At 41.1% G+C, this 12,500-nt stretch overlaps 1 protein-coding gene and 1 long non-coding RNA gene across 13 annotated transcripts in view; one reads left to right on the top strand and one right to left on the bottom strand.

Moving 5' to 3' along the window:
• LOC116694456 (LIM domain only protein 7) overlaps positions 1 to 12,500 on the bottom strand; it is a 31,350-nt gene that overhangs the window by 8,494 nt on the left and 10,356 nt on the right. For 10 of the 12 annotated variants that reach the window (XM_032525058.1, XM_032524882.1, XM_032524732.1 and 7 more), the window contains exons 7-16: positions 12,128 to 12,241; positions 11,902 to 12,046; positions 11,066 to 11,219; positions 8,228 to 8,287; positions 7,396 to 7,534; positions 6,915 to 7,066; positions 6,522 to 6,705; positions 5,883 to 6,425; positions 4,780 to 5,094; positions 428 to 542 (exon numbers count right to left, since the gene is read on the bottom strand). In XM_032525058.1, the coding sequence (XP_032380949.1) occupies positions 428 to 542; positions 4,780 to 5,094; positions 5,883 to 6,425; positions 6,522 to 6,705; positions 6,915 to 7,066; positions 7,396 to 7,534; positions 8,228 to 8,287; positions 11,066 to 11,219; positions 11,902 to 12,046; positions 12,128 to 12,241 (1,921 nt within the window). The remainder of the gene's footprint in view (positions 1 to 427; positions 543 to 4,779; positions 5,095 to 5,882; positions 6,426 to 6,521; positions 6,706 to 6,914; positions 7,067 to 7,395; positions 7,535 to 8,227; positions 8,288 to 11,065; positions 11,220 to 11,901; positions 12,047 to 12,127; positions 12,242 to 12,500) is intronic. The other 2 variants (XM_032524520.1, XM_032524801.1) reach the window with 2 other exon arrangements.
• LOC116699172 (uncharacterized) overlaps positions 2,649 to 12,500 on the top strand; it is a 14,646-nt gene continuing 4,794 nt past the window's right edge. The window contains exons 1-2 of the long non-coding RNA XR_004334392.1: positions 2,649 to 2,661; positions 11,328 to 11,330. This is a non-coding gene — a long non-coding RNA (uncharacterized LOC116699172). The remainder of the gene's footprint in view (positions 2,662 to 11,327; positions 11,331 to 12,500) is intronic.

Genomic DNA, 12,500 nt, shown 5'->3' on the forward strand with positions numbered 1-12,500 from the left:
AAAAAAAAAAAAAGACTAGGTTGTAAGGTTATGGTTAACTACACATTCCTTTTGTCTACATTCCTCCTGCTATGAGGTTACTTTAGCTTTTTTGCTTCTTTTCAGCAACATGAGAAACTGCTTTGTCTTAGCTGCCAACAAATTGCCTCAGGAATATACTTTTTCCATTCGATGGTGACAATTTGTCTATGCACTGTCTGCACAAATACAGTCAGTGTGGTAAATTACTGCTCTTTTTGTAAGAGCAGCGTGTTAGAACAAATTTTCTCTTGTAGAAGCAAAAAAAAAACAACACATTGATTCAGAGCACAATGTAGCCCTGCCATGCCCGTCACTAAAAATGTCCTTCCTCAATACAATGTTCAGTGTACACACACACGCACACTATAACACTATATTAAAATTTAAAAAAAAGCAAAAGTCTTACCAGGTTCAATGAATTTCACTCGTGCCCCTGTGGAGTCCCAATGAGTCTGGAAACCAAAGTCTGTTCTACTGTTGGGTTTAAGAGCAAGGCTCACTCTCATGTCACTGTGATCCACCTGAAACACACAAACACACAGGGTGTCACCTTCTACACACGCATTAAAGGTGACACCCTGTGATCCAATGTCCTGTGCTTCCTAGTGGAAACTAGATGCTTCCTGGGCCTGCTAAACAAACATAGTAAGGGATACACACCAAGGGACAGGCCACAAGCATTTTGGGCGGCAGGGGTCAAGAAAAATTTTACACACACACACACACACACACACACACACACACACACACACACACACCGGCCACTTTATTAGGTACCCCTGCTAGTAACGGGTTGGACCCCTTTGCCTTCAGAACTGCCTCAATTCTTGGGCATAGATTCAACAAGGTGCTGGAAGCATTCCTCAGGGAGTTTGGTCCATATTGACATGATGGCATCACACAGTTGCCGCAGATTTGTCGGCTGCACATCCATGGCGAATCTCCGTTCCACCCCATCACAAGATGCTCTATTGGATTGAGATCGGTGACTGTGGAGGCCATTTGAGTACAGCGAACTCAGCATGTTTCAAGAAACCAGTCTGTGATGATTCCAGCTTTATGACATGGCGCATTATCCTGCTGAAATTAGCCATCAGAAGTTGGGTACATTATGGTCATAAAGGGATGGAAATGGTCAGAAACAATACCAGGTAGGCTGTGGCGTTTGCAACGATGCTCAATTGGTACCAAGGGGCCCAAAGAGTGCCAAGAAAATATTCCCCACACCATGACCACCCACACCACCAGCCTGAACCGTTGATACAAGGCAGGATGGATCATGCTTTCATGTTGTAGACGCCAAATCTGACCCTACCATCCGACTGTCGCAGCAGAAATCGAGACTCATCAGACCAGGCAACGTTTTTCAATCTTCTATTGTCCAATTTCGATGAGCTTGTGCAAATTGTAGTCTCAGTTTCCTGTTTAGCTGAAAGGAGTGGCACCCGATGTGGTCTTCTGTGCTGTAGCCCATCTGCCTCAAAGTTGGACGTAGTGTGCGTTCGAGAGCGTTTCTGCCCACCTTGGTTGTAACGGGTGGTTATTTGAGTCACTGTTGCCCTTCTATCAGCTCGAACCCGTCTGGCCATTCTCCTCTGACTTCTGGCATCAACAAGGCATTTCCGCCCACAGAACTGCGCTCACTGGATGTTTTCTTTTTCGGACCATTCTCTGTAAACCCTAGAGATGGTTGTGTGTGAAAATCCCAGTAGATTAGAGTTTCTGAAATACTCAGACCAGCCCTTCTGGCACCAACAATCATGCCACGTTCAAAGCTCTCAAATCACCTTTCTTCCCCATACTGATGCGCGTTTGAACTGCAGGAGATTCTCTTGACCGTCTACATGCCTAAATGCACTGAGTTGCCGCCATGTGATTGGCGCTTAGAATTAAGTGTTAACGAGCAGTTGGACAGGTGTACCTAATAAAGTGGCCTCTGGTGTGTGTGTGGTGTATGATATATATAATATATATATAATATATTTTATAATATATATATAATAATATATATATATATATATATATATATATATATTAAAGTTATTTCCACTCTTCACTCTAACCGGCCCGTCAGACACCGCCTACCAAGAGCCTGGGTCTGTCCGACGTTTCTGCCTAAAAGGAAGTTTTTCCTCGCCACTGTTGCTTGTCTGGAGGAAACTACTAGAACTGTGGGTCCTTGTAAATTCTGGAATGTGGTCTAGACTACTCTATCTGTCAAGTGTCTTGAGATAACTCTTGTTATGAATTGATACAATAAATAAAATTGAATTGAATTAATAAGTAGCTACTTAGAATAGGTGACTGCACCAAGGAGAGGGACCAAAATTTTGTTGATTTTGCAAATGGCAATATTAAATCTTTTAGTGTTATTGGAATAAATAATTTCTAAAAAAATGTATTTAGAAAAATCTCAACAAAAATCTTTCACTGTATTCAGAAGCTGATGCTGCAATTTTGGTAATTTTACAGAGAAAACAAAAAAAACAAAACCCCAATAATATAATAACTCCCAAAAAAGCAACAAAAACACTTGAGGAGCCTACGTTCAAAATGATGACACTGGAGATTTGTCCATTTTGCTGCCATGTCTTATTTTTAATGGAAATAAAACTTACAAAATGGTATTTACTTTAGGTTGTATCTGTACATTTCTTCTAAATGAATCTACACATTTAAACCTGTAAAACATTTAAGGCAGAAAAAGTCTTAACTCATTCACTGGGGAAGTTCTGTGTTGATATATTTTGTTTGTTTTGATCCTATTCACCTGCAGTGCGTTGAATACAAATGTGCGCATTTTAATTAGTTATTGCCAAATTTGCTCATCAATGTGGCGATTGTCTGACGTTAGACTTTACTGTAGCTGTTCACCTGGATTGTCTGTTAAGTAGCTACAGAACATTAGCCTGTAGGGCCATGATGCCTCAGCTAAACCTTAGCTAACTTATTACATAAGCTAAGCTAGTACCTCATGCATGTTAGCAAGACAGATGTTAACTATTTGTTTTGTCTTTTAGCAGTAAACTCGACACTGGTTGCTTAGTCTTTTGTTTATCCTCACTCACCTCCATACATGTCAGCTCCTAGAAGGGACTGCTGCGTGCGTGCGTGCGTGCGTGTGCGTGCGTGCGTGCGTGCGCGCGTCAAGGAGAGGGATCGACAAAATCTAATCTCCCGATCTGATATATATTTTAATTCAAGACATATTTGTTTGAAAAGGAAGCTATGTGCAAACAGGAATATATAGGCCATATTTATTAATGCAAAAAAACCAACAACCTGTATTCAGAAAAAAGGGCACTTTCTCTCGGAATGAAAAGGGCAGGTGCTCTTTTGACGTCTCTTAGTGCACGTGTCTGCAGAGGGACCAGTTCATTATGTACAAAATCTGAAATCATCACGGCAGCCAACAATTGCCATCTTTGTGAAGTTTGTTATGTTCTCAGAGTATTTTCATCAAAGTATTTATTAGAAGGATAGGCTATATCTACAACGTTTTACTTGAAAATTCCCCCAGATGTAACTTTTTCCAGCCGGATGTCGGTTTTCTTCCGCTTTCTTTGTGTTGTATTTTAACTCTGGTCAATTTATGAGAACTGTGGTCAACTGCTCCTCAGATCTCTGCAGGGTCAATCCAGACAGCTAGCTGGACTATCTGTCCAATCTGAGTTTTCTCTTGCACGACTAAAACAACTTTGCAACGTACACATGTTCTACCAAAAGAAGTTCCTTCCCGAGGTTATTCTGCACCGTGCCTCCTTGAGGCGCTTGGCACCTTCCCAAGATGATTGTGATTGGTGTAAAGAAATGCTAATGAACCAGAGCACTATTTTCTCCCATCCCGCAATGTGTGGACAAGCCAGACCCTCCATCACAGCGCTGTGGAGGAAGGTTCTAGTCAATGGATAACCTCTTGAGATGAATTCTCGCATTTTCAAGAATTTTATTTTGGGAACAGACTACATTCACACAAAACTCCAAGGCTTAATTTCTCAAACACATACTGGTTGTTTTGTTGTCAGAGATGCTGAATCAATGCTACATTAATGTTTGTGCCTTTAGCTAATGGTGGTTCAGCTAAGGCTTTTCTTCAGTCACTCAAATAAGTAGAGCAGAATATTAAAAGACACATAATACATAATGTCAAAAGGTGAAGCCAATGAGGCTGATTCACTTCTGTGAGGGAAGACAATGTGTTAATAGCGTTATTCACCACATTATCTTAAGGTTCCATGACGTGGTGCTCTTTAGATGCTTCTGTATAAACCTTAGTGGTCCCCTAATACCACATCTGGAGTCTCTTTTCCAAAATTCAGCCTTGGTGCAGAGTTACAGCCACTTGAGCCAGTCTCAACGAGCTGTCCTTAGTATGTGCCATTTATGAAGTCTGTAGCTGTTCAGAACCATGAGTTGTGTTCATTTATTTGCCTAAACTTTACAATTGGTAATTTATTAAGTCACAAAATATATCAGCAGATATTAATACGTGCCTGGTTACTTCTCAAAGTAAAAATTGCTTAAAATACTTGGAAAAGTGGTTATTCTTCCATACATTTGGCAGTGTTCCTCTAATCCCATTTTGGCATATTTAGTTTTTCTTTTTATCAACGGGCACCGTCACAGACACTGATTATAAAAGAGTACTGTTTGATCAAACGTAATGATATCCTAAATTTTAAAAATTACACGTTATACTAACTTGCATCAATATACACACAGTACAAATACTGTGTGCTGAAAAATAATCCAACATACCTTTGGGAGGTCAATGCTTGCATCAGATGGGGCAGTCAAACTTTTGTTGCGATGGGTCTGCAGGTTTGAATAAGGCTGCGGTAATAGCTGGGTTTGGGTGTAGGGCTGATGGTGGTAGCCATTGGTCTGGAAGGAAGTCGGTCCGGAGACGGTGACACCTTGCACCTTCTCCCCCTGTTCTGTAGCATTCTGTTTTGCCTGGTTGGCTTTCTTCTGCTGACCCTTCTGATGGGCGGTTACAGTAGGTCTTTTGAGAGAAGATTTGATAGCTGGAGAAAGCAATTCCTCACTTTTCAGCAGGCCATAGTTGTCTACCTAGGTTAACAAAAACAAGATGTGCTCAAAAGGACAGTACAGATACATTTCATTGCAGCATTTACTCTGCAGCACTGATGTGTGACTGCTGAATGTCTACAACAAACCGAAATCTAGTATTGAGTTAACACTGTTTACAATGGTGAGACAGCATTTGTATTATTAAGAGTAATACCAAAAAAAATAAAAGTACCAAACTCACTCACATATATCAACGCGTTTCACAAGCATAACGCACGCACAGTAATTTGGCTGTCCCTATATACCCATCTAAGCCCTAACATTCCACCAAAAAATAATTATAACCATTCAGACTGCTAAATATTAACAGGTAGCATGCCCCGCTACTTTAAAAGCTCCAACACCAGTTGCAATTTTCACAGAGAGACACAGACCTGCTGTTTACCTCCATCCCACCACTATCTCCATGATCACCAGCATTTTGAGAGTGCCTTGATTTCAAAATTAGACAAATTTCAGGATGTAAAGCCTGAATGAACTTTGGAGATTGGCTGTTGAAAGGTGACATTGCTGTAAGATCTAAAAATCTAAAAAAAAGGCGGCTTAAGGTTTGCTAAGAAAATACAGTGCCCAACGGTTTTTCCGAAATTTAGCATTTATGTAAAAAATTTAATTATGTCTTTGCAACCTGTTTTTATTAAAGACAACCATTATTCTTAAATCAATACCATGACAGGAAACAACCCTTACTGTCTGGAAAACATTTGGTTAATCACCAGTACATTCAAAGAAACCAATGCTATAGCTTTGGTGACCAATGAACTCACGTTGCACAGTCTCGGCAGCGAGGACACCCTGGACTGCTTGGTCCCAAAGGGCCTGGCTGTGATTGCAGAAGAGAGACGAGACGAGCCCTCGGACCTCCGGTAACCCCGAGGAAGGCTGGCTGAGCCGGACCACGACGCAGTTCTGAACAAGTACTTGTGGACTTCTGCAGCCTGCTGGTCACCTCCTTGCTCCACAGCTGGTTTCCAAGATGTCTTCTGGCTCTCTTCCTGGGACTTGTAGTTCTGGTGGTGCAAGTCCTCCAGAGCATTAGCTCCTGCCTGATTAACAGCACCAGGGCAGAAAGTGGGAACTTGTGGATCATGGCAGAACGGAAGTTCCTTTTGACTCAACATGGCTTTAGTAGGATCCCTGGGCTGGAAATGAGCTGGGCTGCCCTGCTCTTTGCCTTGGGTCTGGGAGCTGAAAGGGCAGTCCAGAGAAGGGGTGGTAACTCCTGTTCCATCTGAAGCCAAGGAGGCAAAGTAGGTCTCATCTGCCAGGACAATCCCATCAGAGGCGGACATGGCTCCAACTGATGATCCCTGAGGAAAAATAAGTTAACACTGGCTGGAGCTCTGCCATGTAACTTTTCACCACAATAACAATGTCAACACAACCAGGTACATCTATAAACGTACTTGAGTGTGGGCTGAGTTGTGGAGGCTAAGTGGAGCCATTGGACTGAAAGATGCCTCTGTGGCGTAGCTACGGGCCAGCAGAGCCCGAGTACGTGGCCGGAGATCAGAGTTCAATGATTTTGCTGAAGGAGAAGTGGAGTAAGGACGAGGGGCAGGGTAATGCCTGCGTGGTGACTGCTGGTCTCTGGGGAATTGACATAAAAGGAAAGAGGAGCCATGTAATACAGAAAGCAGAAAAAGGTGTGGTAACTCATTACAGTTTACTGTGGCGTACTGAACAGTTATCAAGCAAAGTCAGCTGCTTTTAAGAAAAACTTCAAATTAGTTGTTAGTAGCAACAGGGTTTGGCAGTATAAGCTCTAGATTACAATTACATTTGTAGAAGCAGCATACCTCTTTAGCAGTCCACCTTCGTTCACTTCGTTCTTCTCAAATTTAGCCATTGCTCCATTGGCCATCTGGTTAATGACATGTTCTCGTTCCTGCGACTTCCTGCGGAGGTCAGACTTGCTGCTCCTGCGACGATTCTTCCACTTCGACAAGTCCTGAAATAAATGCACAGCCCAATACACCGTTTGCATGCATGCAACTACAATGTAATGTCATTTTCAAAATTTTAAGGCTCAAACCACATTTTCTTTGAATGATTATACTGAAGAAAACATTTGTCGTGACTGAAGGTTAATTCTTCACCTTAGTTGACAAAACAATCTACAAATCTTCCTGCACACAAAGTTATTGCAATATAGATGTTCAAATTTCAGGATTATTACGGACTGACATAAAGGTAAAGAAAAAAACTCAAATTTTTGAGAGGTGAGAAAAAAAAAAAAAAAAAATCATTTAAGTGCTCATCTACAATTCCAATACTTACATCGTGCCACTGAGCTTCACTGTCCTTGGCAGCAACACTACACCTCTGTTGGTTTTCCTGGTCCACATCGTAGATGGTGTTCACATCAGGAACTTTACGCACAGGGTATACCATCGGGATATCACTGAGTGATTTGCTCCTGGTTCAGACAAACAGAAATAAATAATGGATATGCAAGGAAAACAAAGATGATTTAAACACATTGTACACCATGTAGCAGAGCAAGCATGATTAATAGTGGTATTGCAACACAGTGCGGACAAACACGCCATTCAACACATACTTTCTGTATGTGCTCTATCGCTACACACACACACGCCACAGTATTAACAGCCGCGACACAACACATTCTGCATCCAAACAGAATCCTTAGCAAAGTGCAAGCAGGAAAGTCAAGTAATGCAGCAGTATAATTGGCAACAGATGTTGCTGTCTGGATAACAACAGCCATGAAGTGTAACAAGTAATAGCACTGCTGTGGGCAACAGAGGATGTCAGATGTGACATTCAAATAACAACATAATATAAATAATAATTAAAGCAGCATTTAGCAGGTGGTATATCAAAACTGTGACATAATTTGATGGGAGGACCCAAGAATGATTATAAACTATCCTGTAGTTTGTCATACATTTCACCAAGAAGTCTCTGCCCATAAAATTAATAGTGGGAGGTATAACAAGTGCTTTATCTTCATGAAAAGGCAAATGCTCTCAGCATAATTTCCTTTAAAGGCAAGCCAAACACAAACAGCACGCCCAGATGAAGCAGCAGCATAGCAGTTGTGGTTGGAGCAGTCTCCAGACACCTTTGTCCAAAACTTTAGACTCACCAAATCCAGCCAGGGTTGACCTGAACTGGTCTCTCAGGTCTGACCTGCATTTGATATGCTCTACAGAACCAAAGAAACGGACACAAATACTGATGAACACTGTTATATATCTAAATGTAAAGGCAACTGGTTTGACAAAAGTAACTAACAGCATAGTAACACAATAAGGCCACGCAGGACAAGAGGCTAAACCAAACAAAGAACACAGAGGGGAGACAGTATATAGATTACTTAAAGGCAAAAAGAGGCAACATTATTTACATTCAACACATACGTATGGCTTCAGTACAACCCTACTAAACACAAAATAACTTGGCAGAAAGGTTTAATGCACAGTATTATAACTTTATTCTCCCACACCAAAGCAATATCCACACAAAAAGTAAACTGGAAAACATAGCGCTAGCACAAACTGTTAGGATTCCATTATGGCTATCAAAGTATGACACAAGGCATGAGTCATCAGTTTAATCATTAAGTAATGAGTCACTCAGCATGATGCTGTTAATAAAAGGTCCTCACATCGTCAGCACTATAAAAGACAGGTGCCAGAGTAAATGCCAGATAATACACCATGCAGTAGACAGGAAAACAATCAGCAACAGTACAAATTCAAAGCACATTTGGTTTTTCCGATAACTTCACAACACATCTATTTGATCAACGGGGCAAAATTTGCACATCAGATTTAAGCAGTTTGCTGATGGATTAGATATTTGCAAATGCAAGAATTACAGGTGCACTTTGCGACACAATGAGATTACATAGGACGATGTGTTAAAGCTTGTGTCAGTCTGCAGTTTTTGTGCGTTTGGGACTGCCTGTGTGCACTCCGTATGGATCTTCATGACAGTAGAGGAAGTTCAGGCTTGGGGTAAGAGTTTCTTAGAAATGGTTTGGAGGCTCTCCAGATGTACCAGTAGTGTTTTGTACTGCAGCAGATGTCACAAGCCAGGATATGAAGTCAAACACTTCCTCTGAAGAACCCAAAGCTTTATGGCTACAGTCAAAAGAAGAAGAAATGCATCAAATAAGTACATTAACTGCAGAAAAAAAACAAAATAAAAAAAACCAAACACAGGAAGTCTTCTAGAGAGAGAAACTGCAGTTTTAGCTTGCGTCATCTTTCAAGTAGTGCTAGCTATTCCCATGTGCCTAGCAAACTAGGATTCAGTTTGCTAGTGTAGTTAAGCTGGATTTAGTAACAACTATCCAATATTAAAGCCCAACAATAATAACAGAGATAACATTTTTAAGCACATGCCATCATGTCACACAGCCAGTTACTTTAGCACAAAGAAAAAGCTTGTCAGATTTCACTTAAGGAGGTACAGTAAGTCACACGCCAGCCACGTCATATTATTGCTTCTATAAAAGTTATGAATACTTGCTGATCAAGCAATGCATTGGCAAACTTAAAACATTAAAGCAAACCACAACAGTAAAACACGGCAGCTTTACCTTGTATTGGTAAATAAAGCATTTGTAAATTTTAAAAATTTCACACTTGCATGATCAGCCCTGCCTTTCTTTGTAGAGCAGTAAAAATACAGCCAACAGACCTTAAGCCTTGCATTATACGATACCAGGGTCTCCTCTGGGAGCCGAGGTAGATCGTCCGCACACGAGTCTCTTCTTCAGGTGTCCAATACCGGGGTAAGAAGCGGTCGTAGTTGGGGTTCTTTGATGTCTGATGAAGAGTCTGCTGCACCCGCCGGAAATACAAGTCATCTAGGACAGGATCTGCATCCGTATAATCGTCATCGGAGTCATCCTCACACAGAGCTCTTAAGAAAAGTTCTTCATCAATGGCACACTCGGGAGAACACGCAGTGAGGTGGGGTTGAGGAGAGAAAGGGGCATCTTCAATGCTGCAGCAAAGAGCGATATACCCACGTCTGTTTATGATGATCACACAAACATCACTTTGGATGAAGTAGTATCACCAAGTATCACAGAAATGATCTTCTAGCTACTCCAACGTGTTAAAAAAAGCAGAAGTGTGTGGTGATTAATGCATTAATTTCTGTTTTTCGGAGGATAAAGTTAGGGTTACACAATGCGTTTCAATTTCCAAACATTGGAGTGGAAGGTAATGTTGAGTAATAACAGAGCCAAGCAGCGCAACAACACGTTGGCCTGCCAAATCAAATATTGGATGTCATTATCTACTTCAAAAGAAAAAAAAAGGTTATTGTAATTTGTTGAGCAGGATGACTGACATCACACAATCCACTTATGTTTAATGTGTTGCCGTTTTCACAATACCACACAAATCACTCAGCAACTTCAGGTTAAAAAAAAAAAGTTTTGATGTGATTCTAGTTGACAATAACGATAAAAGGCTTAATTACTATTAAAATAGCAAAATAATTGCCACCCTGTGTTTAGTCTACTTGTGAAGGCTGTGTTTATGACTGCATGCCTCTACATCATCGTTTGGTATTGGTGTGAAGAAAAAGTTATTTTAAGAAACTCCAAACGGCAGATCTGCTTTACCAACCTTGAAACTTACTACAAAATTCATTTCAACAAAGAACACTGCCATGTTACTAATGATAGATATTTAACCCGGTTCTTTTAGTATTTTTTTACCACGCACAATATTAGAAAGACAGCAGTTTTCTTTACACTACTTACTGTTGGACTCTGAAATAAAATCTTTTCTATGGTATGTTTAAGATGAAATTCCACATAAATGAGGGTAATACAAGGTAAACGTTAAAATCCACTGAGGAAGTGAATGTTAAATAAAAGTCTTTTAGTAGCTCTGGATGAGGGAGTTAGTGGCAGTAACTGAACTCTCTCTCTGTACAGTAGAGGACACATTTGCAGTACCTGGCAAGTGAACTAGCGCAGTCCCTTTCATTCCCTTTCAATCCTTGTTTTCCCCTTAGGATTGGTGGTGGGATATAAGCCTTGTTTTGTTGGGTTGAAGGCTGTGTGGGCTCCATCTTGAACACCTGCTCAGCTTCCGCGTCACTTCCACAACCTTGAGACCGCACAGATGTAGAAAACGAGCAACAGAAAAAAAGATAAGTATTATCTTAGAAGTTTGGAGGAAAACAAAACCACCTGAAAAGAAAACTGAGCCTAAAAGAGGGTGTAGATATCAGAGAACATAAAAGAACATTTAGTGTGACCGCGTCTTCCCACAGTCAAGTATTTGCCCTCTCCCATCACACAAACTTATCACCACAGTGTGGAACTTGCCACAGACTATCACTGACGTGCACAGAGACCAAGAGCGCAAACAAAGTACACTGAGTAACAAGATCGGAATGTTGTTGATCCAACTAAATTTGGTTGATCAAGCATAATACCATGGTTGTTGTAATTCATGAGTTTTTGAAAATACATTTATGTTCTGGCATATTCGTAAAGACTGACAGGCAGATCTAGATATGCAAAAAATAAGGAAGTAATGCATTTCACTCAAGCAAAAGTTGGAACGGACGTTTGTTCGGCAGGTTTAACTTGCACAAAGAAAAACAAACTTGTATTGCATGAAAAAGATTTCATGAGCAAAATGGAAAAAGGTGTTACTAGCCACAGTGTTTGACTACCAAGAGATTTTAGCAAATTGCAGTGCATAAACTAACAAAAGAAACTGTCTTTTACCGCCAAACAAAAAAAGGAAGTCACACTTCAGGAGAATGCACCGGTAAACATACTTTCATTGTTTGGGAGGACCCCTCGGGAATACAGAAAGTCGATGCTGTCAGCAGAGTTTGCCATCTTATAGCTTGGTCTGATGCGCCGACATTCCTCCCTCTCTGGGTCAGAGCATTCTTTCACATTACTGCCCTCATCTAGAGCCTAGATTTAGAAGGCGGGGTTAGTGTTAACAACAACAACTAAAGAACTACAACTGTTTAAAAGCCTAGAAGAGCAGCTCACCTTGGACAACGCCAACCCTAGCAGCCCTTCAAAGGCCTTGAAGTTCAGCTGAGGACCACTGTAGAATGCGTCAAGGTGAGCCTTGCGACCCAACCAGTAGATTGTGATGAGAACCTGAGCAAAGAAAGACACGTAACTGACCACACACAGCTTCCTTCCCCATCCCTGCTCAAAAGGAACGCATGTTTTCTTGTAAACTTACATTTCAGCAGTCTGCCCGTTTCCCCCCCCCCTCACCTGTTATACCCCAACTAAGGGTGGCTGGGCACAACATGAAATGCCCACCCTGGTATAATTCATCTTCAACTCAAAAGCCCAAACCACACAGGGATTTCTGATTTCAATACATCAATTATGAAATAACAGATTGGCA

The sequence above is a fragment of the Etheostoma spectabile genome, chromosome 1, assembly GCF_008692095.1.
Source record: "Etheostoma spectabile isolate EspeVRDwgs_2016 chromosome 1, UIUC_Espe_1.0, whole genome shotgun sequence".
Taxonomy (NCBI): domain Eukaryota; kingdom Metazoa; phylum Chordata; class Actinopteri; order Perciformes; family Percidae; genus Etheostoma; species Etheostoma spectabile.